The sequence below is a fragment of the Salvelinus sp. IW2-2015 genome, linkage group LG17 (genome assembly GCF_002910315.2).
Source record: "Salvelinus sp. IW2-2015 linkage group LG17, ASM291031v2, whole genome shotgun sequence".
In the NCBI taxonomy this organism is placed as follows: domain Eukaryota; kingdom Metazoa; phylum Chordata; class Actinopteri; order Salmoniformes; family Salmonidae; genus Salvelinus; species Salvelinus sp. IW2-2015.
The window spans coordinates 32,005,537-32,032,689 of NC_036857.1; the positions used below are offsets into that span (position 1 = coordinate 32,005,537).

The 27,153-nt window shown below is 39.1% G+C and overlaps 2 protein-coding genes across 6 annotated transcripts in view; one reads left to right on the forward strand and one right to left on the reverse strand.

Moving 5' to 3' along the window:
* The window catches only part of LOC111976650 (tumor necrosis factor receptor superfamily member 1A), a 32,598-nt gene extending 20,331 nt beyond the window's left edge, over positions 1-12,267 (reverse strand). Inside the window, exons 1-7 of the mRNA XM_024005650.2 lie at positions 11,987-12,267; positions 11,328-11,421; positions 10,997-11,104; positions 10,675-10,809; positions 5,157-5,217; positions 945-1,024; positions 376-528 (exon numbers count right to left, since the gene is read on the reverse strand). Of these exons, the coding sequence (XP_023861418.1) occupies positions 376-528; positions 945-1,024; positions 5,157-5,217; positions 10,675-10,809; positions 10,997-11,104; positions 11,328-11,421; positions 11,987-12,055 (700 nt within the window). The 5' untranslated portion in view covers positions 12,056-12,267. The remainder of the gene's footprint in view (positions 1-375; positions 529-944; positions 1,025-5,156; positions 5,218-10,674; positions 10,810-10,996; positions 11,105-11,327; positions 11,422-11,986) is intronic.
* A 3,575-nt stretch (positions 12,268-15,842) lies between these two features.
* znf362b (zinc finger protein 362b) overlaps positions 15,843-27,153 on the forward strand; it is a 31,553-nt gene continuing 20,242 nt past the window's right edge. The window contains exons 1-9 of one of the 5 annotated variants that reach the window (XM_024005646.2): positions 15,858-16,038; positions 17,539-17,602; positions 17,807-18,053; positions 18,404-18,502; positions 18,707-19,043; positions 19,314-19,538; positions 19,924-20,002; positions 21,911-22,069; positions 22,389-24,839. In XM_024005646.2, the coding sequence (XP_023861414.1) occupies positions 17,540-17,602; positions 17,807-18,053; positions 18,404-18,502; positions 18,707-19,043; positions 19,314-19,538; positions 19,924-20,002; positions 21,911-22,069; positions 22,389-22,505 (1,326 nt within the window). In that variant the 5' untranslated portion in view covers positions 15,858-16,038; position 17,539 and the 3' untranslated portion in view covers positions 22,506-24,839. Of the gene's footprint in view, positions 16,039-17,538; positions 17,603-17,806; positions 18,054-18,400; positions 18,503-18,706; positions 19,044-19,313; positions 19,539-19,923; positions 20,003-21,910; positions 22,070-22,388; positions 24,840-27,153 lie in introns of those variants that run through there. The other 4 variants (XM_024005648.2, XM_024005645.2, XM_024005647.2 and 1 more) reach the window with 4 other exon arrangements.

A 27,153-nucleotide genomic window follows, 5' to 3' on the forward strand; every position in this document is an offset into this window, starting at 1 on the left:
AATTAGCTTTTGAAAAAGTCATTAGCCTAGGGGTTCACATACTTTTTCCAACCTACACTGTGAATGTTTAAATTAAGTAATCAATATAGACAAGAAAAATACAATCATTTGTGTGTTATTAGTTTAAGCATACTCTGTCTATTGTTGTGACTTAGAGGAAGATCAGATCACATTTTTTGACCAATTTATGTAGAAATCCAGGTTATTCCAAAGAGTTCACATACTTTTTCTTGCAACTGTATATGTATTACTGTATATATAATGTATATCAATATACCACCCTAATGGATCAAATCTGAGTAGGCCATTGGTTACAGTGTTGAATTGACAAGCAAGTCAACTGGGTTACTGACTGCCTGAATATTTTATCATTACCATTGGCTGAGGTGTCCCTGGTAGGCAACTGGAGTTCCTTTTCTGGGTTTGCGTAACAGCCAAGTTTCCTCCATCCACCCAGGAGACAGGCCATTAACAGAGTGGTGACCAGGAAAACCAGAAGGACATACATCATGGTGTAGGGGAGGTGAGCTGTTGAGGATACAGATAAGTATAACCATCAATGGCATTTATTTCATACCACAAAAATAACTCTACTATCTGACTACATTTAAGAGGGATCAGAAGAATGTAAGGTAGAGAGCTAAAAGATTCAACTACAGCAAATTGTTGGCATGGAGGAGAAATTCTATCAAGTATTAATGCTATCAAGTAACACCTGCAATAGTTACCATTTGAGTTGACTTACATTGTCATGTCAGTTACCATAAGTGTATTATAATTGTAAAAAGGTAAGTGTTTTAAACGACTTGGTTCTGCTTGTTGTGTCTCAAGGCTGTCTGAGTGTTAACAATAGGTGCTATGTAAGGATTATGAAAGCTTATGAAGGCTTCATGAAGTCACTGAAAGAACTGAAAGATGGAAGCAAAGGTATTGGTGGAACTCACAAGTGTCTGTATGTTTGATGATGGTGGGGTTGGATGTTGGTATTGGGAGTTTGGGGGTTGAAGTTGTGGTGCACTCTTTCCTGAAATATGACGACAGAAAAACACAAGGTCACTCACATTAAAACCAGAAGGGATTTCCCAGCCAACTATATCACATTGACATTCACAGCTTTTTGTTTGATATGACACCAATAACATTTTTAAGTGAACATTTAAAGGGACAAAGAAAATGACATATGGATCAAATGTTTACAAACTGTTAATGAAAGGTTTGCATACAGATGTTTTTTATATGTTGAGCTTTTGCGTTGAACAAAATCCATTCTATAAACATACAGTGCCTTGCGAAAGTATTCATCCCCCTTGACATTTTACCTATTTTGTTGCATTACAACCTGTAATTTAAATMGATTTTTATTTGGATTTCATGTAATGGACATGCACAAAAAATACCAAATTGGTGAAGTGAAAAAAAATTACTTGTTTCAAAAAATTKAACAAAAAATTAAACGGAAAAGTGGTATTCACCCCCTTTGCTATGAAGCCCCTATATAAGATCTGGTGCAACCAATTACCTTCAGAAGTCACATAATTAGTTAAATAAAGTCCACCTGTGTGCAATCTAAGTGTCACATGATCTCAGTTATATATACAGGTTGAAGTCGGAAGTTTACATACACTTAGGTTGAGTCATTAAAACTCGTTTTTCAACCACTCCACAAATTTCTTGTTAACAAAAACTATAGTGTTGGCACGTCGGTTAGGACATCTACTTTGTGCATGAACAAAGTAATTTTTGCAACAATTGTTTACAGAAAGATTATTTCACTTATAATTCACTGTATCACAATCCAGTGGGTCAGAAGTTTACATACACTAAGGTGACTGTGCCTTTAAACAGCTTGGAAAATTCCAGAAAATTATGTCATGGCTTTAGAAGATTCTGATAGGCTAATTGACATAATTTGAGTCAATGGAGGTGTACCTGTGGATGTAATTTCAAGGCATACCTTCAAACTCAGTGCCTCTTTGCTTGACATCATGGGAAAATCAAAAGAATCAGCCAAGACCTCAGAAAAATAATGTAGTCTGGTTCATCCTTGGAACAATTTGGAACAATTTCCAAACGCCTGAAGTACCATATTCATCTGTACAAACAATAGTACGCAAGTATAAACACCATGGGACCATGCAGCCGTATACCGCTCAGAAGGAGACGCCTTCTGTCTCCTAGAGAGAATCGTACTTTGGTGCAAAAAGTGCAAACAATCCCAGAACAACAGCAAAGACCTTGTGAAGATGCTGGAGGAAACAGGACAAAAGTACTATATCCAAGTAAAGACGAGTCCTATATCGACACAACCTGAAAGGCCGCTCAGCAAGGAAAAATCCACTGCTCCAAAACCCCATAAAAAAGCCAGACTTAGGTTTTGCTACTGCACACGGGACAAAGATCGTACTTTTTGGAGAAATGTCCTCTTGGTCTGAAGAAACAAAATAGAAACTGTTTGGCCATAATGACAATGTTAGTTTGGAGGAAAGGGGAGGCTTGCAAGCCAAAGAACACCATCCCAACCGTGAAGCACGGGGGTGGCAGCATTCAATGTTGTGGGGTGCTTTGCTGCAGGAGGGGCTGGGGCACTTCACAAAATAGATGGCATCATGGGAGGAAAAATGATGTGGATATATGAAGCAACATCTCAAGACACAGTCAGAAGTTAAAGCTGGTCGCAAATGGGTCTTCCAAATGGACAATGACCCCAAGTCATACTTCCAAAGTTGTGGCAAAATGGCTTAAGTACAACAAAGTCAAGCTATTGGAGTGGCCATCACAAAGCCCTGACCTCAATCCTATAGAAAGGTTGTGGGCAGAAACTGAAAAAGCATGTGTGAGCAAGGAGGCCTACAAACCTGACTCAGTTACACCAGCTCTGTCAGGAGAATGAGCCAAAATTCACCCAACTTATTGTGTGACGCTTGTGGAAGGCTCCCGAAACGTTTGACCCAAGTTAAACAATTTAAAGGCAATGCTACCAGATACTAATTGAGTGTAATGTAAACTTCTGACCCACTGGGAATGTATGAAAGAAATAAAAGCTGAAAGAAATAATTCTCTCTACTATTATTCTGACATTTCACATTATTAAAATAAAGTGGTGATCCTAACTGACCTAAAACAGGGATTTTTACTTGGATTAAATGTCAGGAATTGTGGAAAACTCAGTTTAAATGTATTTGGCAAAGTGTATGTAAACTTCAACTTCAACTGTATATATACACACCACCTGTTCTGAAAGGCCAACACCACTAAGCAAGGGGCACCACCAAGCAAGCGGCACCATGAAGACCAAGGAGCTCTCCAAACAGGTCAGGGACAAAGTTGTGGAGAAGTACAGATCAGGGTTGGGTTATACAAAAATATCCGAAACTTTGAACATCCCACGGAGTACCATTAAATTCATTATTTWAAAAAAAWGAAAGAATATGGCACCACAAAAAGTCTGACAAGAGAGGGCTGTCCACCAAAACTCACAGACCAGGCAAGAAGGGCATTAATCAAAGAAGCAACAAAGAGACCAAAGATAACCCTGAAGGAGCTGCAAAGCTCCAAAGTGGAGATTGGAGTATCTGTCCATATGACCACTTTAAGCCATGCACTCCACAGAGCTGGGCTTTACGGAGGAGTGGCCAGCCATTGCTTAAAGAAAAAAATAAGCAAACACGTTTGGTGTTCGCCAAAAGGCATGTGGGAGACTCCCCAAAAATATGGAAGAAGGTACTCGGGTCAGATGAGACTAAAATMTTGCTTTTTGGCAATCAAGGAAAATGCTATGTCTGGCACAAACCCAACACCTCTCATCACCCTGAGAACACCATCCCCACAGTTGGTGGGGATGGTGGTGGCAGCATCATGCTGTGGGGATGTTTTTCATCGGCAGGGACTGGGAAACTGGTCAGAATTGAAGGAATGATGGATGYCGCTAAATACAAGGAAATTCTTGAGGGAAACCTGTTTCAGTCTTCCAGAGATTTCAGACTGGGATGGAGGTTGCCCTTCCAGCAGGACAATGGCCCTAAGCATACTGCTAAAGCAACACTRYAGTGGTTTAAGGMSAAACAMTTAAATGTCTTGGAATGGCCTAGTCAAAGCCCAGACCTCAATCCAATTGAGAATCTGTGYMATGACTTAAAGATTGCTTTACACCAGCGGAACCCATCCAACTTGAAGGAGCTGGAGCAGTTTTGCCTTGAAGAATAGGCAAAAATCCAGTGGCTAGATGTGCCAAGCTTATGGAGACACACCCCAAGAGACTTGCAGCTGTAATTGCTGCAAAAGGTGGCTCTACAAAGTATTGACTTTGGGGGGGTGAATAGTTATGCACGCTCAAGTTTTCAMTTTTTTTTGGTCTTATTTCTTGTTTGTTTCACAATAAAAAATATTTTGCATCTTCAAAGTGGTAGGCATGTTATGTAAATCAAATGACACAAACCCCCKAAAAATCTATTTTAATTCCAGGTTGTAAGGAAAGAAAATAGGAAAAATGCCAAGCGGGTGTGCCTTTAGAACATTGATTATCAGAAACCTGAGAGTACCTCAGACACATAGGATGTTCAGGAACTTCAGATCTTATAAAGCTCCGCTTTGAGGGGAAGTCCTCAACCCACTGACCTCAACGCATATGCCATTACAAGAACTGATTGATCTTTCAGCAGCATCCAACAAATAACTGTGCTTCCTTGGTGTGTCAACAACAGAACACGTTCATTCTCTAGCACACTGGAATAAAACCCATGGCTGAGTCATTTCAGGGATATCAAGTCTATATCAAAATAACTATGGGGTTTTYAGGGGTTTTGCTAAATAGTAGGGATGCATCCCAAATGGCAACCTGTTCCCTATATATTGCACTACTTTTGACCAGGGCCCATATCAAAAGTTGTGCACTATATAGGGAATAGGGTGCTATTTGGGACACAATCAAGGTCTCAATGTGAAACAATGTAAATGTGTGATTTGAAAAATATTCTGTGATGTTCTATGGTCATTGCCAGTGTCAAAATGTTATGGTTTGGTGAGATTGTAAAGTATGTGAGCATTACTCCTTGTCACTACAGAATATTGTATTGTCAGAGCTAAACAAAAAGGGTGGTGCATATGTTCAGTTTACTAAATGTATAAATATTGTAGAAGCTGGAATCTGGTGGTCGTACGTTTGGCATGGTTGGCATCGCTTCAACTCGTCTTTGTTAAAGTCTGACTTACACACGGAACCTGAAGGGAAAATACAGGGACAATTCTGAGAATAGACAGTATCATGAACACATTTATCGTGAACACATATTTGTTCATTCAAAAACATTGTTTCTCTTATTCCTTCCGGTTTTGACACTGCTTACATTTTAACATGTTATTTTAAAACATTCAATGAATTTCATGGAGAAAACAAAATGAGGCCTTTGGTCAAGGACATGAAAGCAGTGCACATACAGTAAAACCTGGCCATTTCACTAATCTGTCACTCTTTGAGAGGTGAGGGGATAAAATTAAAATACATTCTATATACTGAGTACACAAAACACTAAGAACACRTGCTCTTTCCATGACATAGACTGACCAGGTGGATCCAGGTGAAAGCTATGATCCCTTATTGATGTCACTTGTTAAATCCACTTCAATCAATTTAGATGAAGGGGAGGAGACCGGTTAAAGAAGYATTTTTAATCCTTGAGACAATTGAGACATTGATTATGTATGTGTGTCTTTCAGAGGGTGAATCGGCAAGACAAAAGATTTAAGTGCCTTTGAACAGGGTATGGTAGTTGGTGTCAGGCATAGGGCTGTTGCAGTGACCGTATTACRACCACACCGGAGGTCATGAGTCATGAAGGCAGTCAAAGTCCACGTGACCATTTAGTCACGGTAATTAGGTTTCTCCCAGCTCTGATGCTGCTGATGGTCATTAGTAGRCTACCAAARTTGCTAACTGGACTCAGCACTCRATTGTCCCTTTAATCACTCTGACATCAATGCATTTGGAAATCTAATCAAACACTTCAATAGGCTATGTAATTGCATCAGAAAACAGAGTGATGGCCTCTACCGAAAAGAGGAGGATCTATAGGCTAGGCCTACTATATTTATTTTTCAACTTTCCTAATATTAAGCACATTGCTTATATTTACAACAGGAGTACAGCCTACCTGGCTGGCATAGAAATAAACCACGGGGAAAAGCGTCCTCCATTCGCTATAGATGACATCAGTGGTGATTTTAGCATGTAAATCTTGGTGTGTTAAAAATATATATAACTGTGGGATGCATGCCAGCAAAACCACTATACAACACTAAACAATACATTAWTTGCACTATAACGGTGACAAACTGTGCCCACAAACTGTTAGGGCCTACATAAAACCCAACAGCAGAGTCCCAACACCTTACCACTGCTKCACCTGGCTATCAGCGGAGCCTTGTCTTGCAGCGAAACASTTCATTCAGCCTCATTTACTGCCTTTAAAAAAAACATAGCTGATGTGGCTGACTTGCTTAAACAAATGTGGTTCCTACTGACAATTGAGATGTGCAATCTATGGCATTAGGGGACGAAAAGTGGATAAGAGGCAATCCGTAATTTCGATTAAGATATTAATGAGCGAGCTAGGACAGATGTAGTCCACAAAAAACTATTTGTTCACTACTTTTTAAATGTACAGTGACAGAATACAGAACATGGGCCGGTTCTTACAGTATTCTCCCTGTACATCAAGTCAGAACCGTAGGATAAATAAAGGGGGCATATAAGCAGGCAATGAAGGCTCTTACAATATTCAATGATTACATTTCTCTAAAACAGATTGTAGGCTACATGTACACCACCAAGTCAGAACAGTGGGATAAGTTATGAGGGGGGAAAGGGACAAAATTATTAGAGCGAGGCACATGGGCTACTAACAGCTTACAACACAATATAAATATACACTTAGTATTACTTTCTTAGCTACAGTATATATATCTCCCTGGCATATTACATCATTTATGCAGCAGCATACACGACATTTTTGGACTCACCTTGTTGTGCTGTGCTCACTWGAACAGGAAGGTGGCGCGGCAGTCCTTCGTGGGCAAATTTTGTCATCAAACTTTGTCATCAAAGTCTGGCATTCTCTGGATTTATGGTGCTTTCAAGACAATTGGGAACTCAGAAAAAACAAGGTAGAATCAAGATGACGTCAGTGATCAGGTCGTAGCTCTAGAAAAAWGCCCATGTTCACGATTTACAATTCCGAGTTGGATGACSTGTCAGAAAGTACTTTCGCAGTCGGAGCTCATTTTTCCCGAGTTCCCAGTTATCTTGAACTCACTGAAATCAGATTTGGCAGTTCCGAGTCAACAATTGTTTTAAGTGCGGCACAAATCTTGCTTCATTGACAGCATGGCCGATGTTTAATGTTCATCATTTTAAGCTTGGAAAAGAGACTTGATTGCTAGTGCTTGCTTTGCAATGCTTGCAGTTAGCCACTGATTTCTTCCGAACCCCTCATTGTTGATTTTGCAATTTCCAAATTGTGTAATGTTTATGTCCAATGCCTGATGAGCACCAATGCGATTGATCTAAAATGTATCTTCATATGACAAGGATTAAAAAGTAGATTGCCAATTCATGATGATGACTGCTAGCTAAGATTTTGAAAGAATGATGTTGACATGATCATCCAATCAAAGCTGTACAGTGTTTCCTCTGACACATTGGTGCGGCTGGCTTACAGGTTAAGTGGGCATTGTGTCAAGAAGCAGTGCGGCTTGGCTGGGTTGTATTTCGGAGGATGCACGGCTCTCGGTCTTTGCCTCTCTCGAGTCCGTACGGAAGTCTCAGCGATGAGACAAGACCGTAACTACCAATTGGACACCACGAAATTGGGGAGAAAAAAAAGGGGAGAATTATTTAAATAAATAAAAACTACTGTAGATAGAACATGATTTGACGTCATTTTATCTGTGGCCAATGACCTTCAGCCTTCTTGGATGGGCACTTCTAATGTAACTCTATGGAAGCYCCCAAGGGGCTTGAATTTTCGAGCTCTACCATCAGACATTACCAACACCTACGCTRAGTATTTTTCGCTGGCTGCCCCACCACCACAGAAAGCACTGAGCTTGGCTGAAGCATCTGCATTTTGGAGCTACCTTACGCATAAAGCAAAAAAGAGACCARGCAGCTTTATTTWCTCAATGTATTATTKGAATTTTTGGGGACATTGTTGGCAAAGTGATATTTGACATGTACAGTATTAATGCCTAAATAGCATGCAAAACAGTCAAGCCCCCCTGCCCTGAATGACAGGTCACCACTGGATGACATGTARTTTCCCCCGCTGCCCCTGTTTTGATACAGGTGCATGATAATGGTCCATTCTTAATCAAAACAAATTTCCCACATATATTATTTAGTATATGTACAGTACAGACAAGATTAAAACAATAATAGTCTGATGGGTGACAATATTAGCCTATCACATGTGAATTCTATATTATCACTGATGCCCAGCATAAGAAACAATGCCTTTTTTGGCGACTTTTTCTAATCATAGTTGCTTAAAATTAAGCACATTAATCCGCTTTACAATAGGTATAGAGCCTAACTGGTATACATAAGCTATCAGTTTCAAGTTTGGGGAAGATCATTTTCACCATAAAAATGCACTTTTATAATAAAACATTACATGCATAAACACATTTGTAGTCACTTTTGATAATGGTGTTTTCCCACTAATTAAACATTAGCGCTTAATTCCTACTGCCATGTGCGCATTGTGCCACGCTTATAATGTGAAGAAATAGCCTAATAGTTTATCAACATTTGAAGCTAAACATTCTGATCTGTTGCGTCAGCCTCATTGCGTAAAACTTTTTTTTTTATGCTAGTGGTTGTATTAATTTGGGATCTATCGCATCCCACAACTGTCCCAGACTATGTTTGGAATATTTATTTCTCGTCTAGAATAGATCAACTTTTAGTAGATTTACATAGGATAGAGCTTTTGCTGTTCGTTAGGCCTACTCATCTTATTGGCTGAAGAAAAGTAAATGTGGACAGTTCTTCCAATATCTTCAACATGCACCTCGGAATTGGATAAGGACTTGCGCAGTTGCATCCTCGATGTGTCTGCCTTCACTTGTAGCCTGTGAGAAAGACCCGATCACGTGATGGAGAGCCGTGTGAGTGAGATGAGAGATGCTTTCGAGCAGGCAGCATTTAGGAAGAAGGGCCACAAAAGGCATGGATTTTTTTAGGGTGCATTATGGCTACACAAAGGGGATGCTGCCGGGAAATTCGAGGCATTTTCAAGTGCTTCTCAATTTGTGAATGAGAGACTGACGAAGTGTGCACAGGCTGCGCAAAAAAAACTAATCAGAGCTCATGCCTTTCAAGCAACTTTTTTCAAATCATATTAGAGTTGCATCATGCAGCCTTATAATGTAGTAAAAATCTAAACATATATCCCAACGTTTGTAGAACAACTAAAGTTACATTAATAACTCTAATTAAGCATATAGGAGTACCTATTTCTTTGTTAACCGCTCAACACAGAATAGCCGCATGTGCGCACTCCCTCAAATTGTTTGGAGAAAATATCCTTTCCATCTTACTCAGCTTTGTTCAATTGTATTCTTCATACTATAAAATAATATAACATAATGCCACGAAATTCTAAGCAAATCTTGTCTGCTAAATGAACTAGTGTTGCCCACAGCCATTTGGCATAGCTAGTTTAGGACAACTCAGAGTATGCTATTCTGTTCTGCTGAAATAGACAACATTTTCTTCATATCATGCTTCCTTAGACCTGTCTAAAATAAAAAAAGGATATATTGTGAAGGTGTAGGCTATATTACACGGATTTATTAGACTTTTTAAAATGTAGATGTTCCAAAGGTCAGTGTCAGTGGCTTATGTTGTGGAAGCCAGGAGATGCTAAATGTGTTTATGTTAATTAACGGCGCACCAGTTTGTTTTAAGAACTTCAACGCTGCTGGGTTTTTCACACTCAAKAGTTTCCCATGTGTATCAAGAATGGTCAACCACCCAAAAGACGTCCTGCCAACTTGACACAACTGTGGGAAGCATTGGAGTCGACATGGGCCATCCCTGTGGAACGCTTTCAACACCTTGTAGAGTCCATGCCCCGATGACTTGAGGCTGAGGGGGGGTGCAAGGCAATATTAGGAAGGTGTTCCTAATGTTTGGTATACTCAGTGTATATATACAGTATATACACTGAGTGTACAAAACATTCGGAACACCCCACCCCCATCAATTCGTCTGAGCAGGGACTCTACAAGTTGTCGAAGGCGTACCACACGGATGCTGGCCTATGTTGACTCCAACCTGTCTCCTCCCCTTCATCTATACTGATTGAAGTTGATTTAACAAGTGACATCAATAAGGGTGCAGTGAAATGTATTGCTTTACATGGTCAGCCACAGTAGTGCAGCATGCCTGGATCAAACTAGGGTGTAGTGCCTTGCTTAAGGGCACAGCGGCAGATTTTTTTACCTTGTCGGCGTGGGTATTCGAACCAGCAACCTTTCAGTTTACTGGCCCAACACTAACCACAAGGTTACCTGCCGCCCTATTATTGAGGCATTATTGAGGCTGCAGGGAATTCAGCAGGACTATTTCCAGTTTGCACAACATTTTGAATCAGGTCATAAAAGAGTTATACTTACAGAGACTGCAGTTTTTGCATTTGGAGCATGATTCACAGTACAAGTCCTTGTTGAGGTTCGTTGGGTAGAATCCCTCCTTGCAGCCACATACAATGTCACTCTTGGGCTCACAACCTTTCTTCTCCACTTGAGATACTAGGACAAAAAAAACACAGAAGAAACTGTCTGTCTCACTCCCATCGCAAAACATAAACTCCCAAGGGGAAAAATATACAGTTTCTTCTTACACGCACGCACGCACGCACACACACGCGTGTATGAACAATCATTATTACACTGCGGTCCAGAAATTGACACTTGAATATGAGTGAAGAATGCGTACCTCCTATATCACATTTTTTACAGCGATGACAAGTTGGCAGTTCATTTACTATCGCTGTGAATGTCTGGCCGATACATTTTCTGCATTTGGAGGTTTCTTTGTGAAAGCCTGAAAGACATGTTGAAATACAGTACAATGTATATGTATCTTCACCAGAGATGCAGAAACATTGTTTTATAGGCACTGTAATTTAATGCCTAAAATGATCCACTGTTTAACATCAAGATTGTAAACATAGTTACAGCAAAATACAATATACTGTAGATTGGAACTAATGAGCTACACTTCTGTCCATGCTCAGATTCAAATTGTGTTACTCAGTGTTGCTTACCTGCTGGACATTTGTTGCAGCTACGTTCCGGGTCATTTTTTAGCTCCTCCTCTGTGCAACTCTGTGTAGAGTTGAGACAGGCTAGCGTCAAAACCTGGCAGACAAAGGCGAGACAGAGGTTTGTTAATGATGGTGGCACATGTTAGTGGCTCTTACCGTTATACTCATATTCCTTTACATAAATGTGTATATTTTMAAATAACCTTACCAATACTCTGATTTCAACATCAGATAGGTTTTTAAAGATCTGATGTCAAACCTCCAAACATGTAGGATACTTTGATCATTGGGAACACTTCATAAGTGGCCAGTCAGAATGCCTACATTGTAATTGTAACAGTGTAAAAACACTGACATGGAAATATTGCCTTCCACATCACTGCCTTGCTAACACTAACGACAACTATTGTCACCAAACATGAAATGCTAAACATTTCAAGCATCATCATATATGAAATAATTGTCTGTCATTATAAAAATAATCTGCTACGATATCACTTTACGTATTGGTTATGATGGCGTTATATAAGCATTATGACAGGCCAATAACAATTCATCAATTCTTTTTTTAAAAACTTTTTCCTAATTAATGTATAGGAATTTTTAACAATGAAACAATGAYAATTTTTAGCAATTTTTATGATTCCAATAATACTTACCAACACACAGAACCACATTTTGAAAATAATTGAAATGATTAAGTGTAGGCAGTCATTTGCTTCTCTCATTTGAAATCAATGAACGTTCTTATCTCAATCGTAAAACATAACTTAAGATAAATATTAAAAAGCCTGTGACGTCCAAAAAGTACAAAGTGAATCAACACAAAATGTTTGCGGCATTGTAGCTAGCCATCTGCCAATTTCCTAGACAGAATTCAACCAAAAAAACTAAGCTGGCTCTTAATACTCTAAGATGAGTTAGAAGTAGGTCAAAGGAAGTCTATAGTGTCAGCTCTTTCAAGACTTCGGAGAACTGATGAGGCGACAGGAAACCCTGTCAGATAAAATGCCTATTTCCATTGGTGGAACAACCATACGTAAGCAAGCAGTTCTACTTAATTTTGTAAAACTGCCATTTACTGTGCATTCGGAAAATACAAAAAAAAATGATACTTATCCACAATAATCTGCTGTYTGATGACACACTGTAACTTAATTTGTATGAATGGAATGACCCTTGCCTAGGTAGACTTGTTGCCAAGTGGGAAACCCAGGTCCGAGACCTGAAAGAGGGAGTTGCACTGTCACGATTTGCTACACTGGTGTCAGAGCGGGACGGTGCACGTGAGGCCATCGTAGAAAGATGAAGGGGGATACCTAGTCAGTTGTACAACTGAATGCATTCAACTGAAATGTGTCTTCCGCATTTAACCCAACCCTTCTAAATCAGAGATGTGCGGAGGGCTGCCTTAATAGACATCCACGTCTTCGGCACCCGGGGAACAGTGGGTTAACTGCCTTGCTCAGGGGGAGAGTGACAGATGTTTGCCTTGTCAGCTCAGGGATTCAATCCAGCAACCTTTTGGTTACTGGCCCAACGCTATTACACGCCAGGCTACCTGCCGCCCCAAAGCTTGTACAKATTAGGGCCTTTAAAAAAMATATATGTTTACTTTAGTTTATTTAGTAAATATTTTCTTAACTCTATTTCTTGAACTGCATTGTTGGTTAAGGACTTGTAAGTAAGCATTTCACAGTAAGGTCTGTTGTATTTGGCACATGTGACAAATACAATTAGATTTGATTTGATAGTGAAGCATACAATCTCTCCCAACTGGGTTAACCCTATTTGAGCTATGGTTAGTGAGTGTGCTTACAGGTTAGTAGACCCAGGTTCAAGACCTGCAAGTGGAGTTGCCCTGTCACGGGTTTCCTATGTCACTCACTTCTGACACCAGCGTAGCAAACAGTGATAGTGCAACTCCCATTGCTTGGTGTCCCAGCCTGTGTGTCAAGCCAGCCAAGATTCAGGAGTCAATTCTCCACTGATACACTGTTATGGGATTTTTGTGAATAATGACTAAAATATGTATACATTTGACTTAGAATTAAACAGAATGAGAACGCTACAGAATACTACTATGTTACTGTATGAATGAATCTTATTATAATCATAATGCTGAATGTAATGTGTTCCTTGTTAGAAAGAATGGGTTTATCTTCAGACAGGCTTGAATGATGTGTCTACCCAGGGAGGGGAAAGACCTTGGGTTGGTGGCAGATTATTTAACAGGTGGCAGACAGTGATGAGAACTCTAACTATACTGCCATTGTATCCGAGAGGAGGATGGACATTAAAACCTATGACATCATCTTTATTATATAACCTGATGTAAATTGTAATATGATCAGTACTCTTGAGAATAAACGCTATTGATTGATTGATTTTGAGACTGGTTTCTGTCCATTTAATGCTGATAAGTATCTTACAAATTCTTATGTATGGGCAGAGTGTTTTAATTGAATTGGTTGATAAACATATAYGAATTAAATTCCTTTAACATACACTTGCATATTACAGGGATACTGTGTGCAATACTAGACTAAAGCATTTCATTACTCTAGTATCCCCAGGAAGGCCATCTTCACTGTCCTTGGACTGTATGCTATCCAACATTTTAATGATCAAACAATTCTATAATAAACAATAGTCATTAGGCTATAGTTACTAGTGGAACAGATAGTATGGAAAAAGTCAAGTGGCAGTGTAAACAGTTTTGGCCGTGTGATAAGCTCAAGAAGTCATTAATGTATGTATCAAAAAAATGCTTGACACATTCTCAAAATTATGCTCACTTTTTATGTTTTCAATTAGTTCAATTRTGTAATTTAAAAAAAATACTTCCTAAAAACCTCAATAGCTTCAACCCCATATCACTTGCATTAATATAACCAACTGTTATTCCTTCAGGGACCTCGTCTGTACAATCTCTGGCAATAACTTTTTTATTCTTTGCCATTGGTTGTTTAAAATAAATGTTATATCCTTATGTAAAAAAAGAAAACTTGTTTAAAACTTCAATAGCTTCCACCACATGTTACTTGCATGAATTCAATGAACTGGTATTGGTCCAGGGACCTCGTCAATACAATGAAAAACAATTACTTTGATATTTTTTGACTTTGGCTATTTCCTATGGATATGATTTAATTATATGTAAAAAATACTTACTTAAAACTTCAACAGCTTCCACCCCTAAGGACTTTCATGAATAAAACCAACTGTTACTAGTTCAGGTACTTTGTTTGTACAATCTACGGCAAATACTTTTGTATTTTTTCAATTTGGATATTTTCTATGATATTGGACGGACTTTAAATTAAAAACACTTCCTTAAAGTGTCAATAGCATTCACCCCATATGACTTTCATGAATACTAACAACTGTTATTGGTTCAGGGTCGCTGAACAATGTCAAATTGATTTGAGAGCAATATGTAATGTGTTTGAGAAGCTATATTGACATTTGTCAATAAAATGCAGCTAATGGGCAGAAGTAACTATGACCCTCTTTAGATAGCCAAATGGTGAKACACTGCTCTGAAACGGCCAGTGGAGCGAAAGCTGGACTCATTCATACAAGTCATATCGGGGGAAAATAATTGAAGTTAAGGAAGTACTTGTCATGTACATAAAAACATTAACAAAAAATTGACAAGGTCAAAAAGCCCCAAAAGTAATTGCAGTGGATTGGAGGGAAGAGTTCCCTCAACCAATAACAGTTGGTTGTATTCATATGCAAGTCACATTGGGTTGAAGCTAAGTTTTATGGAAGTATTTTTTCATGTAAAGTCAACAAAAATTCATAAAAAAATAGCAAAGTCAAAAAATACAAAAGTAATTGCTGTAGATTGGACAGATGAGGAACCAATAACAGATAGTCATATGGGGTGAAAGCTATTGYTGTTTGAAGGAAGTGTTTTTCATTTAAGTGATATGGGGTGGAAGCTATTAAAGTTACGTATTATTTGGCATATAATGAGGCATATTTCATTTCAATTGCCAAAGTAAAAAAATACAAAAGTAATTGCAATAGAATGTACAGACAAGGTCCCTAAACCAATAGCAGTTGYTTGTATTCATGAAAGTCATCTGGYGTTGAAGCTATTGAAGTTAAGAAAGTATTTTTGAAGTAAATGAAATGTATTGAAAATAGCCAAAGTAAAAACAGAAATATATACAACATATAATTAAATTATTTTAAAAAGTCATAAAATACTAAAGTAAATGCCTTCGAGCAATGTTTCAGCTACATTTGAACTCRAAAAACAAAATACCATACCGAATTGCAAAAGCAAGGGGTGTAACTTGTTCACTATCGTCAGCTGAATCAGAATGTCATTTATATCAATTTTGCACGGAACGTTTAATTAAGAGGTATTAATGATCAAATTACGAATCTTTAATATACTTATTAAGTACACGGCACTGTCTCTTTTAGTAATGTCGCAAGTGACACAGGCGCGTTTGGACTCCTGGACATGATCAATGTTTGTGCGTGTTGTTTAGCATTATAGCCACGCTAAAAACTATTGTTTTTGATGGATTCAGATTAAAAATACCCAGCATTCAGTCAGTTTGCAGCAGCTACGGTGTAGCGGCACCCAGAAGTGAACAAAGCGACCCGGAAGCGCTGAACCAATTGGAGGCAGGCAGAAAGAACATCAACATTTCATAAAGCAAGACAAAATCTGCAATCGGGACATCAGGTCTGTCTGCAATTATTTGATGTTATTTGTAAATGTATTTCTGGAAGTCGATAAACTGCAAATGTATGCATTGTGCAGATATGTATGCATTGCCCCTCGGTTCGTCAAAAAGTTGCAATGTTCAACGCATTTTTGTTAAGATTGGGATAACGTATTTTAGAATATCTGTCAGCGTGCGGTTGTGACCTTTACGCATCGATGATGTTGATTTATTAAAATATTTAGGTGCAATGCTTGGGCATCTTACCTATTTCCGTGTTATTTTGCAGGGCATGGTTGTTGTAGAAAGTGTCCGTTTTTTTAAGAGGTGGAGAGGCCGGGCTATTCTAACCTGCAATTTGTCGTAAACAAACATTCATGTTTTTGACATAAACACACKTTTGTGTTAGGCGGTCTTCTTTTAGGAGCAAAAGAAGATGCTCCTAATATTGGGATCTGCAGAATATGGCGTCTCGCCTTATAAAAATGAGTCAGGCTGCCATTTTTGTTTCTCTTTTGTCTGGATTTTTTTTTAAATAAAACTGTCTGAGTGGTATTGTATCGGATGGTCGCATCGCCAAATTATGTCACTGAATTCCAGAAAGGTCGAAGGGCACACGTGTTAGTCTAACACAAGTCTAGACTACCAAAGCAAACATGTTATGAGGGAAAAGTTACCAAAATTACCCTACGTAACTCATATTTTACTGGAAATGAATTTTGGTAAGAAATAATGAATACAACGATGACATTTTAACCTATTCTGATTTCTGACCAAAAATGTGTACTCAGCCATCTTTAGGCAAATTTAAATAAACATTTAGGAGTGGGATAAAGAATATTGAGAGTAGGCAAATCGAAAATGACTGACAGGTGTGAACAGTGAAAGTTTTCATCTGACTGCATTCTTATCATTTCTTGAATGGTAGGCCTTTATTTCACTGTGTAGTTTGAACTGAACATAATAGGTTTTTATACAAAAATGCTAGCCATAATTATGAAAATGTATTATTGGGACTGTGTGTGAATTGTTCTGTTCTGTTTATTATCTAATCTAAATACCACAATAAAAGTATTATATTAATACTTTATTATTGGCATGTCCTATTTTGTATAAGTATTACTTTTATGTAACAGAAATAATGTAACAACTTTAGTTATAACATAAAATACACACAATAACCAAATTCACACAGTCACAAAAATACATTTTCATAAGCCATATAGTACAATACTGCTATTTTGGTCTTGAGAGYTGGACCTGAGTATGCGTCCTATTAACGTTATTGTACTTTTTTCATTCTACTTACTCTGATTTTAAGAAACAATGTACTTCAGAAAACAAAGGAAAATATGAGGTATTCTCAAAAACAAATAGTCACCGGAATTAAAAAGTATATGGACATATAAACTGACACTGTTTTAATCTAAGTAGTTTTAATAACATCTGTCAAAAATGCTTTGTATATTTGTATTGGAAATGTATATAATAKTGCAGTAAAATGTGTGTTTCTGTCTCAGGATGGCTGAGCCTCGATTCAACAACCCCTACTTCTGGCCTCCGCCTCCTTCCATGCCTGGCCAGGTAAGGACATCTTCCTTTTTTCTGTTCTTCCATCTAGGCTGATATTAAGCATCTCATTATTTTCTCAGAAGTATTTAAATCTAAGAATGTCCACATAGGTATTAACCCAGCAACAAAAGTAGGACTATAATGGGATCATCTTTAGCTTGATGGTTGATAAACTGGAGCTGTTTTCTGTTGAGCATGACCGGTTAACCCTTTCAGCTGGATAACCTGGTGCTCATCAACAAGATCAAGGAGCAGCTGATGGCTGAGAAGATCCGACCCCTGCACCTGCCGACCAATTCAGCCCCCTCCCAGCAAACCCTGCTGGTGGCCTCCTCCCCCTTGGACGGGGGGCAGCACAGCATGCRCATGCCCAAGCCCCAGCAGGGCCAGCATCACCCCCAGGGCTCGGTCCAGCAGCCCGACATCGCCCTGCATGCCCGCACAGCCTCCAGCTCTGTACCAGGTAGGTACTGTAACACTGTTTGCAGTCTGCTGTCTGCTCACCACATAGGTGCACACTGGAGACACCACTTGGCTCTGGTGATGCTTGAGACCTGTTCAATGGTGCATCTCAATAGTCTTAAGTGGTTTCCCCTCCGCAACTCCTCTGCATTCATTTGAGAACGCATAGATGAAAGTCATATGGTGGATGCCTACCAGTCCAGTTTTAAATAATTCCCATTTTATTATTGAGCATTGTAAGATTTCAGGATGGATGCTGAGTAGAAATTGGTGCTATTTATAAAATGATTTTCTCATTGGTCCCTCAGTTAGATCAGTTAATTGTATTGCCTTCAATCTCTGATGCAGAAGTGATGGATGACAAGTCAGCAGTGAAGGTTAAAGGACTGTGGGATGAGTGGCACATGCGACAGATCGTTGAGCAGCCCTCTAGAGTCAACCATCGGTCAGGTAATAACCACACKCCCTTTCTCATGGGAAACATATATGTACAATCATCAATGAAAACATTCAACAGCCATGTACTACACGGCAAGGGATCAGACAAGAGCCAAATACATTTCAGTGTAACACGGTCCCTTATTAGTTTGCATAAAAGCTCAGTCTCTCAGCAAGCTAAATCGCTAACTTTTTGCATGGCTTATCACTTGTAAGTCTTCATGTGCCCATACACAGGTCTGGCCCCTATGTCCCGGCTGGACAGCCACAGCACTTCAGAGGCCCTCACCCCCACCTCCAGCAGCCAGAACCGACTGGGAGGGACCCCATCAATCAACATCATCTCTGGGCTGGCCAGCGGCCCTGGCATGGAACAGATAAAGAGCGGGGGCCTGGCCGGACTCCTCGGCCCACCACCCAAGACTCCCCGTGGGCGGAAGAAGATCAAAGCGGAGAGTGGAGGGCCTCTGCTGGTGGTGCCCTACCCCATCATGGCCTCTGGCGCCGACCTGGGCTGTGTAACCTTCCCTGCCAAAGAGGGCAAAACCTACAGGTATGGTTACTTCAACAACAAAAAGTTTTCGTTTCGCTTAGTTTAAAGTCTTATCTCTTAAATAAGTCACCCATTTTCAATGGTTTTTGACCTACTTGAGATATGTAGTTATGTTATATGCACATATCAGTAACATTTTACTTTAAGGGGGTACATACAGTACAGTAAGGCATTCAGTCATGACACCTTATTGGGTGTTGCAGTATCATTCGTAACAGAACCTTCGTCCGTGACATAAGATTTGACTCGGTCCCATTTTCCTGTATCCAGATGCAAACTGTGTCCGCTCACCTTCATGTCAAAGTCAGAGATGCAGATCCACTCCAAGTCCCACACGGAGGCCAAGCCCCACAAGTGTCCCCACTGCTCCAAGTCCTTTGCRAACGCATCCTACCTGGCCCAGCACCTCCGCATCCACCTGGGAATCAAGCCCTACCACTGCTCCTACTGCGAGAACTCCTTCCGCCAACTCTCGCACCTGCAGCAGCACACCAGGTCAGTTGAGTTCACCTTCATGGAATAGAAAGCGATGGAGAGACAAAAGTTGTCCACCACAATCCGCACCATATGAAAATGTGTCTGTTTCTTCACAATGACATTGACAACATTAAGGATATATTTTAAACCGGAGCATTCCATTGATGTATTGCTGGAATAGCTTTCCATCAGTAACACTGACATTGGGTAGTACTGTGAAATGTATGATACAGTGTATGTATCCATTATTTTACAACTGTCATAATATATAGTATGTTTACCCCATATTCTTTTACATGTTATTTTGTAATTACATTCTATTTTCTGCTGTAATTGCTCAATAAACCATAATATTTCAGTTCATTCTCTAACATGCATCTATCATCATCCGTATGTGTCTTAGAATCCATACTGGTGACAGACCCTATAAATGCGCGGCCCCTGGATGTGAAAAGGCCTTTACCCAGCTCTCTAACCTCCAGGTCAGTAGTAGCGACATCATAACAGGATTATTTACTCATCTTTTACAGTCCATCTCCCAGTCTTGAATGTCCCGACCCAATTGATAATGTTAAGGCCGAGGCTGCGGATCCGTTGGTAACCACTCCGTCCTGTCCCCCTGGCTCCCTTTCCCCCAGAGCTTGAAGATCCAAATCACTTTCTGCACGTGTTTCTATACGTCTACTTGATGTAGACGTTTTTCTGGTTACCCTCCCTTCAATTTCTCATTGTCAATCGTGCATGATTAATCCTGTTTTACCACTGAAATGTCCATGCAGCATCTGCATGCCAACCATTTGATCTCAATCAGTTTCATGGGGAGGTGCATTTAGATCGTCTTTAGTTATATAGTGTTGTTTGCGAAGTAGCCTACAAGGCTGTTTTGAATAATGTACAGTGAGGGAATTTTAGAGCAGATGGTGTTCACAAACTGTAGCATAGCCTAGCTGTGTTTAGTTTCAATCGAAGCACATATGTTGCATAGTAGCGCACACTGTTGAGTTTGGGCCACGTGAAAAAAATGTGACCATTAGCGCAATCATCCTAAAAATAGAAATTAGGTGGTGTTTCTTGGCTTACAGTAACATTCTACTATGCTATTATATTTGGTTATGTTATTAAGCAATAAGGCACAAGAGGCAGTGCTGTATCATGAATACAGTCGCAGGTAAATGCCATTGTTCAGCCCGACGCGATACAGCACTGCCTCGAGTGCCTTATTTGCTTTTATAAAACAGTTACCAACATATTAAAATAGCAATGTATTACATATTTTAATTAATTCATACAATTGCATTCTTCCACCAGAAGATATAGTCCGGACAAAAGTTTGGTTATTTTGGGCATGTTGCTACATTCGTTAATTCTTTTTTTATATTTGCTATGCCTATGCAGAAGGACTGGACGTCCGTTCTAAACAAAATGGTTGCCATGCAGGCTGGATACGTTCTTGTCACTTGCTAGCTAGCCAACTTTAGCTAACTCAGTGAACCTGGAATGACAGTACACTAGCTGCATTTGTCTTTGTTATAGCTTTTTTTCCTATTGGCATTTACTTGGATGTCCATGATAATGACGTTGATGAGTGAATTCGACTGGCTCAGAAAAAGTTGTCTCTTGTCGCCTGGGCACCGCTCACTCTGTATGGTATTACAGAGATCGAAATTCTGAAGTGATTTTTTTTTTCAGAGGTCGGACAGGCAGACGTACCAAACTAAATGCTAGGCTGGAAGCAGAGGGAAATAATGTTTGAGTTGAGATGATTCGGACAGCAGCATGAACATGATATTCTTATGGAGGCATAGTCATACTTTTCAGATGGGACTGTCAGCAGGCATAGCTGTGTCGGCCAATACAGCACGGCAAGGAAACGCTGCTCTTGCAATCAGCATCCAGGATCCAACCAGTTTATAATGATTGATTCAGCTTTGATCTAACGTTATTAAACAAGCACCATTCGTCAGAGTAGCCTGTTCTCATCGAGTAGAGCAGAGACTGCGTAAAGTAGAGAATCATGTGCAGAATCTCCGGGACCTTTAGCTGTCGGGAAGAGGGGTCCAGAAACGTTGGGATCCACAACCACTTCGTAATGTTAAAGGTGGTACATGTAACAATTCAACCTGAACATAGTCCTAAATGGCAACAGTATACTGCCAAATTAAAATAATAAGATTCCATGAGAAACGAATATAGGTATTTTTAAGCCGTATTATTCAAAAATGACAAGGGAAAATGTATAACAATAGACCTAAATTGGATACAGTCTACTCAACCATACCATAACAACTTTACTGGAATGCTCTGAATGATAGTTATCCTGCAACGAGTGACTAGGTTGCTCTTACCTCTTCTCTCTCTCTCTCCCTGCCCCACTCTCTCGCGCTATGTAGTCCCACCAGAGGCAGCACAACAAAGACAAGCCGTACAAATGTCCCAACTGCTACCGTGCCTACTCAGATTCAGCATCGTTACAGATCCACCTGTCAGCGCACGCCATCAAAAATGCTAAGGCGTACTGCTGCAACATGTGTGGCCGGGCATACACCTCAGTGAGTATTCTAACCCACTGTTCAGTATTAGGTGTTAGTAGTAGTGTCAGCAAATACAAGGCATTGCTATGGTCCTGGTCAATTATAGTGTCTGTAAACATTTGCTCAAGCTGGACATTATGATAACTAAGCACGATTTAAGCTCACCACATGTAGAAATAATCTACAGTGGTCAAAGAATATTGTGAATATTGCTTCCTGACTTTCACAAAAACGTGCATGCACGAGTCATAACTGCATTTTGGAACCAGGGTTGCCAACATGCTTTTGTGTCAGGGATACAAACCGGTTTTGAGTCGTCCATTTTGTGTCTTTGCAGGAGACCTACCTTATGAAGCACATGTCCAAACACACGGTAGTGGAGCACCTAGTGAGCCATCAGTCCCCCCAGAGGAATGAATCCCCCAGTATCCCAATACGCATCTCTCTCATCTGAGTTTAGCATTACTGTATGTTGTTGTATTGTTTTCTATGGAAGGCTGACGTTTAGGGGCCCTGCACATAAGGCCTACATATGCATCACATGACACCTGACATACATTTACAAACCCTTGTTCCATTTTTACACAGATTGGGTCGGTTAAAATAAAAACGAGCATAGCATCTTCTTTGCAAAGGTTTATGTCAATGGGAACAAATGTCGGATCATGTCTCGTGTTGGATACAACTGAGCACTTACGAAGGCTTTATGCAAACGGTCTTATGCATTGGCCCTTAACATTTTAATGTACAAAAAAATGATTCCATTAAATGTTATTTTTTTCTTTCAATATTTTCCCCTATACCTAAACTAAATGGATTCATATTTTCTGGGTGTGTTCTGGCGACATCCAAAGATAATCTTAAAGCGCTCTCAGGCCTTGTGGTTTTGGAWCCAAATGTTTTTCTATCTTTTCCGATGGAAATGCAAAAAGATTACTTGAGGCAGCTAAGAGTATTGACTGTGTCTAATCAAAAGTCTGATGTTTTTTGGTTATTTTTTTTGTTCAAGCAAAGTTTACAGGGTCAGACTTCAAAAGCAGCATTTTAGAGAAAAGCAATTGGAACTATGTAGACAATTCGATTGTAAGGTTGTTTCTCTTGGAGGAATGGTGAAACAAAGTGCACCAAAATGTTTAAAAAAAAGTAATGAATGTTTACTGTTTCGTCAAGATCAGTTCAATTGTTATGGTTAATGGAATCAAGATCATATGGGTTATATGATCAGACACTAATTAAATCAACTGAACTGTTCAAATCAACAGAACTTTTCAGACGTTTTCCTTGTGGCCAGGTATTACATATGTGAGTTGCTGGCTTTGCACCTACGTGGCTTTGCACCTACGTAGGCTTTGCACCTACGCTAGTCAAGATTCATTGGGAAAGCAAGTTAACATTAGCTAGTGCGTCAGCTTTATGGCTTTACTTGGCACTGCCCTCAATAGGCCTACACAAAGCTATCAAGATGAGCATTACAKATGTTATGAACAGTCATGTCAGCTTTTGTCAAGTAACTTCTGATGGTTATCATAACATAACACAAGCTGTTGTTAGCAAAGGTGATAGAAAAGGAGAGTAATGCTTTCTGTCATGATAGTTCTAACTCACAACAGCTTATGTTGACAAGTTGGTAATGTGGTTAGGTCTATATTACTAGAGTAACTACATTTCTATTCTGAATATATTTAGAGAAATATATAGCTAACATACATTTATTGGAGGTGAAATATTTAGTATTTTTATTGACTTCTACTTTGTTATACTCTCACTGGTGTCACATTACACTTCACAATCATATCACCAAGTCAAGTTAAAGCTATTTCCCASCCTGGTTACAGAGGCCTGTGCTGCTTTTTTGAAAAAAAGGCAATTACATAGTTTAAACATGACAATGATATTTGAAAGTACACGGTTGGACCAAATAGTTAGCCAATATTAACCCTAATCCTACTACATTCAGGATTGTTTTATCTTGATTTGTGAAACTCATTCTCAACAGGTTTACATTTTAACGTGCAGTCAGTATGAGTTTGTTCAAACCATATAACTTCATATGATGGTAGTGTTACTGCAAGTGTTTCTTTCATCATGGTATGCACACAGTATTGTTGTATTTTTACTGTAATTTTACCTTCTGGATGGTACTAGTAGCCTGTATTCTTCAGGTTAGGACAAGGTGCTAAGGCTAGATGTTTATTTGAGATGGAACTGAGAATATTGTTAAATACATTCATAGTTTGTTTAAAAAAAAATACAATACAAGCCACTGGCCTGGAAATAAACATTTATGCCAACAGACTCTGCCACTTCAATTTACTCTCTTCCGAGAAAAAAATTGGTCAATGTACCGTTTCATAACGGTTTTGTACAGGTATGTTTATGTATGAACTTACTGTAATGATTTGTATTWCTGAATATTGATACTTTTTATAAATATTCATGTTTTATATCAGTTATTTACGTATAAGCCTTAACAATTTTATTATTGAACTACCATTTTATTTCCATATTCAGTATTGTGTTCTTCAGTATTTGGTCTTGTAAACATTTTTATTTTTCCGGATGGAATATCCAAACTGTAATCTGTATATGAATTAACTGTTAACCTATATTCTCTATGAAAAGATAGTGCAGATTTATTACACCTTTTCTTGTCTTGCTTTGTGATTTCATATAAAGTTTCTAGACAACTTAATATGCACACACAAGACAGAAGTAAAACTAAGAATATCAATGTTTAAAAAATAAAAATATCTTTACCTTGTTTAATAAACAGACTGTTATAAACACACTTTATATTGTAGTGCATAACTTTGATGAATAATTTAAAACAAAACAATTTGGTATTCTCCATTCAATATTTATCAATGATTGTTTGACATTTTGTTCCAYGATATGCCCTGGGGTGTATTCACTGGTAGGAACCAAAAAGAAGCAAACCACTAAAACGGGGAGCGACTAATCTGAACTTGTCCAATAAGAAACCCATGTTTTTGTTGACAAAACGTTTCCTACTGTTGGGCACTTATGATTACACCCCAGGTGTGCTTAAACTAAACAAAGGTATCAAATACACATGGGAAGATTCAATTACCTTTATTTATGAAAATACAGTTGAAGTCAGAAGTTTACATACACCTTAGCTAAATACATTTAAACTCAGTTTTTCACAATTCCTGACATTTAATCCTGGTAAAAATTCCCTATCTTAGGTCAATTAGTATCACCACTTTACTTTAAGAATGTGAAATGTCAGAATAATAGAGAGAATGATTCATTTCAGCTTTAATTTCTTTCATCACATTCCCAGTGGGTCAGAAGTTTACATACACTCAATTAGTATATGGTAGCATTGCCTTTAAATTGTTTAGCTTGGGTCAAACGTTTTGGGTAGCCTTCCACAAGCTTCACACAATAAGTTGGGTGAATTATGGTCCATTCCTCCTGACAGAGCTGGTGTAACTGAGTGTGGTTTGTAGGCCTCCTAGCTCGCACACGCTTTTTCAGTTCTGCCCACAAATTTTCTATAGGATTGAGGTCAGGGCATTGTGATGGCCACTCCAAAACCTTGACTTTGTTGTCCTTAAGCCATTTTGCCACAACTTTGGAAGTATGTTTGGGGTCATTGTCCATTTGAAYGACCCATTTGAGACCAAGCTTTAACTTCCTGACTGATGTCTTGAGATGTTGCTTCAATATATCCACATAATTTTCCTCCTCATGATGACCTCTATTTTTGTGAAGTGCACCAGTCCCTTCTGCAGCAAAGCACCCCCACAACATGATGCTGCCACCCCCGTGCTTCACGGTTGGGATGGTGTTCTTCGGCTTACAAGCCTACCCCTTCTCCTCCAAACATAACAATGGTCATTATGGTCAAACAGTTCTATTTTTGTTTCATCAGACCAGAGGACATTTCTCCAAAAAGTACGATCTTTGTGCAGTTGCAATCCGTAGTCTGGCTTTTTTATGGTGGTTTTGGAGCAGTTGCTTCTTCCTTGCTGAGCGGCCTTTCAGGTTATGTCGATATAGGACTCGTTTTACTGTGGGTATAGATACTTTTGTACCTGTTTCCTCCAGCATCTTCACAAGYTCCTTTGCTGTTATGGGATTGATTTGCACTTTTCGCACCAAAGTACGTTCATCTCTAGGAGACAGAACATGTCTCCTTCCTGAGTGGTATGACGGCTGAGTGGTCCCATGGTGTTTATACTTGCGTACTATTGTTTGTACAGATGAACGTGGTACCTTCAGGCGTTTGGAAATTGCTCCCAAGGATGAACCAGACTTGTGGAGGTCTACCATTTTTTTCTGAGGTCTTTTGATTTTCCCATGATGTCAAGCGAAGAGGCACTGAGTTTGAAGGTAGGCCTTGAAATACATCCATGGGTTCACCTCCAATTAGGCTAATTGACATAATTTGAGTTATCAGAAGTTCTAAAGCCATGACATAATTTTCTGGAATTTTCCAAGCTGTTTAAAGGCACAGTCAACTTAGTGTATGTAAACTTCTGACCCACTGGAATTGTGATCCAGTGAAATAATCTGTCTGTAAACAATTGTTGGGAAAATTTCTTGTGTCATGCACAAAGTAGATGTCCTAACCGACTTGCCAAATCTARAGTTTGTTAGCAAGAAATTTGTGGAGTGGTTGAAAAACAAGTTTTAGTGACTCCAACCTAAGTGTATGTAAACTTCCGACTTCAACTGTACATGTTTTTCTTATCTGTACGTCAGTACCTAAACAAATCACAGGTTATTTCACTCAACTTTTCAAGTAAATTGCACGTCTCAGATTAATATGATTGTACATAGTAAGCATTATGTAATCACTTTGTGGTTAAAAGGATTCTACTAGTCTTTTTCACCCAATTTCTTTAAATCTGTAGCGAACAAAATGATGTTATCAAAAGCTGTCTATACTCTGAATATTGTATTTTCTAAGCCTATAAAGCAGTCACTATCCTCTACAAGATATTGTCACTCCCACAAAAGTGGCATAAAACAATAAGCAGTTCTCTCTTTTTAATGGTACCGTACCTAAAAAATCCTGACCTTTTAACTTCTTCGGGCTAGGGGGCAGTATTCGGAAGTGTGGATGAATG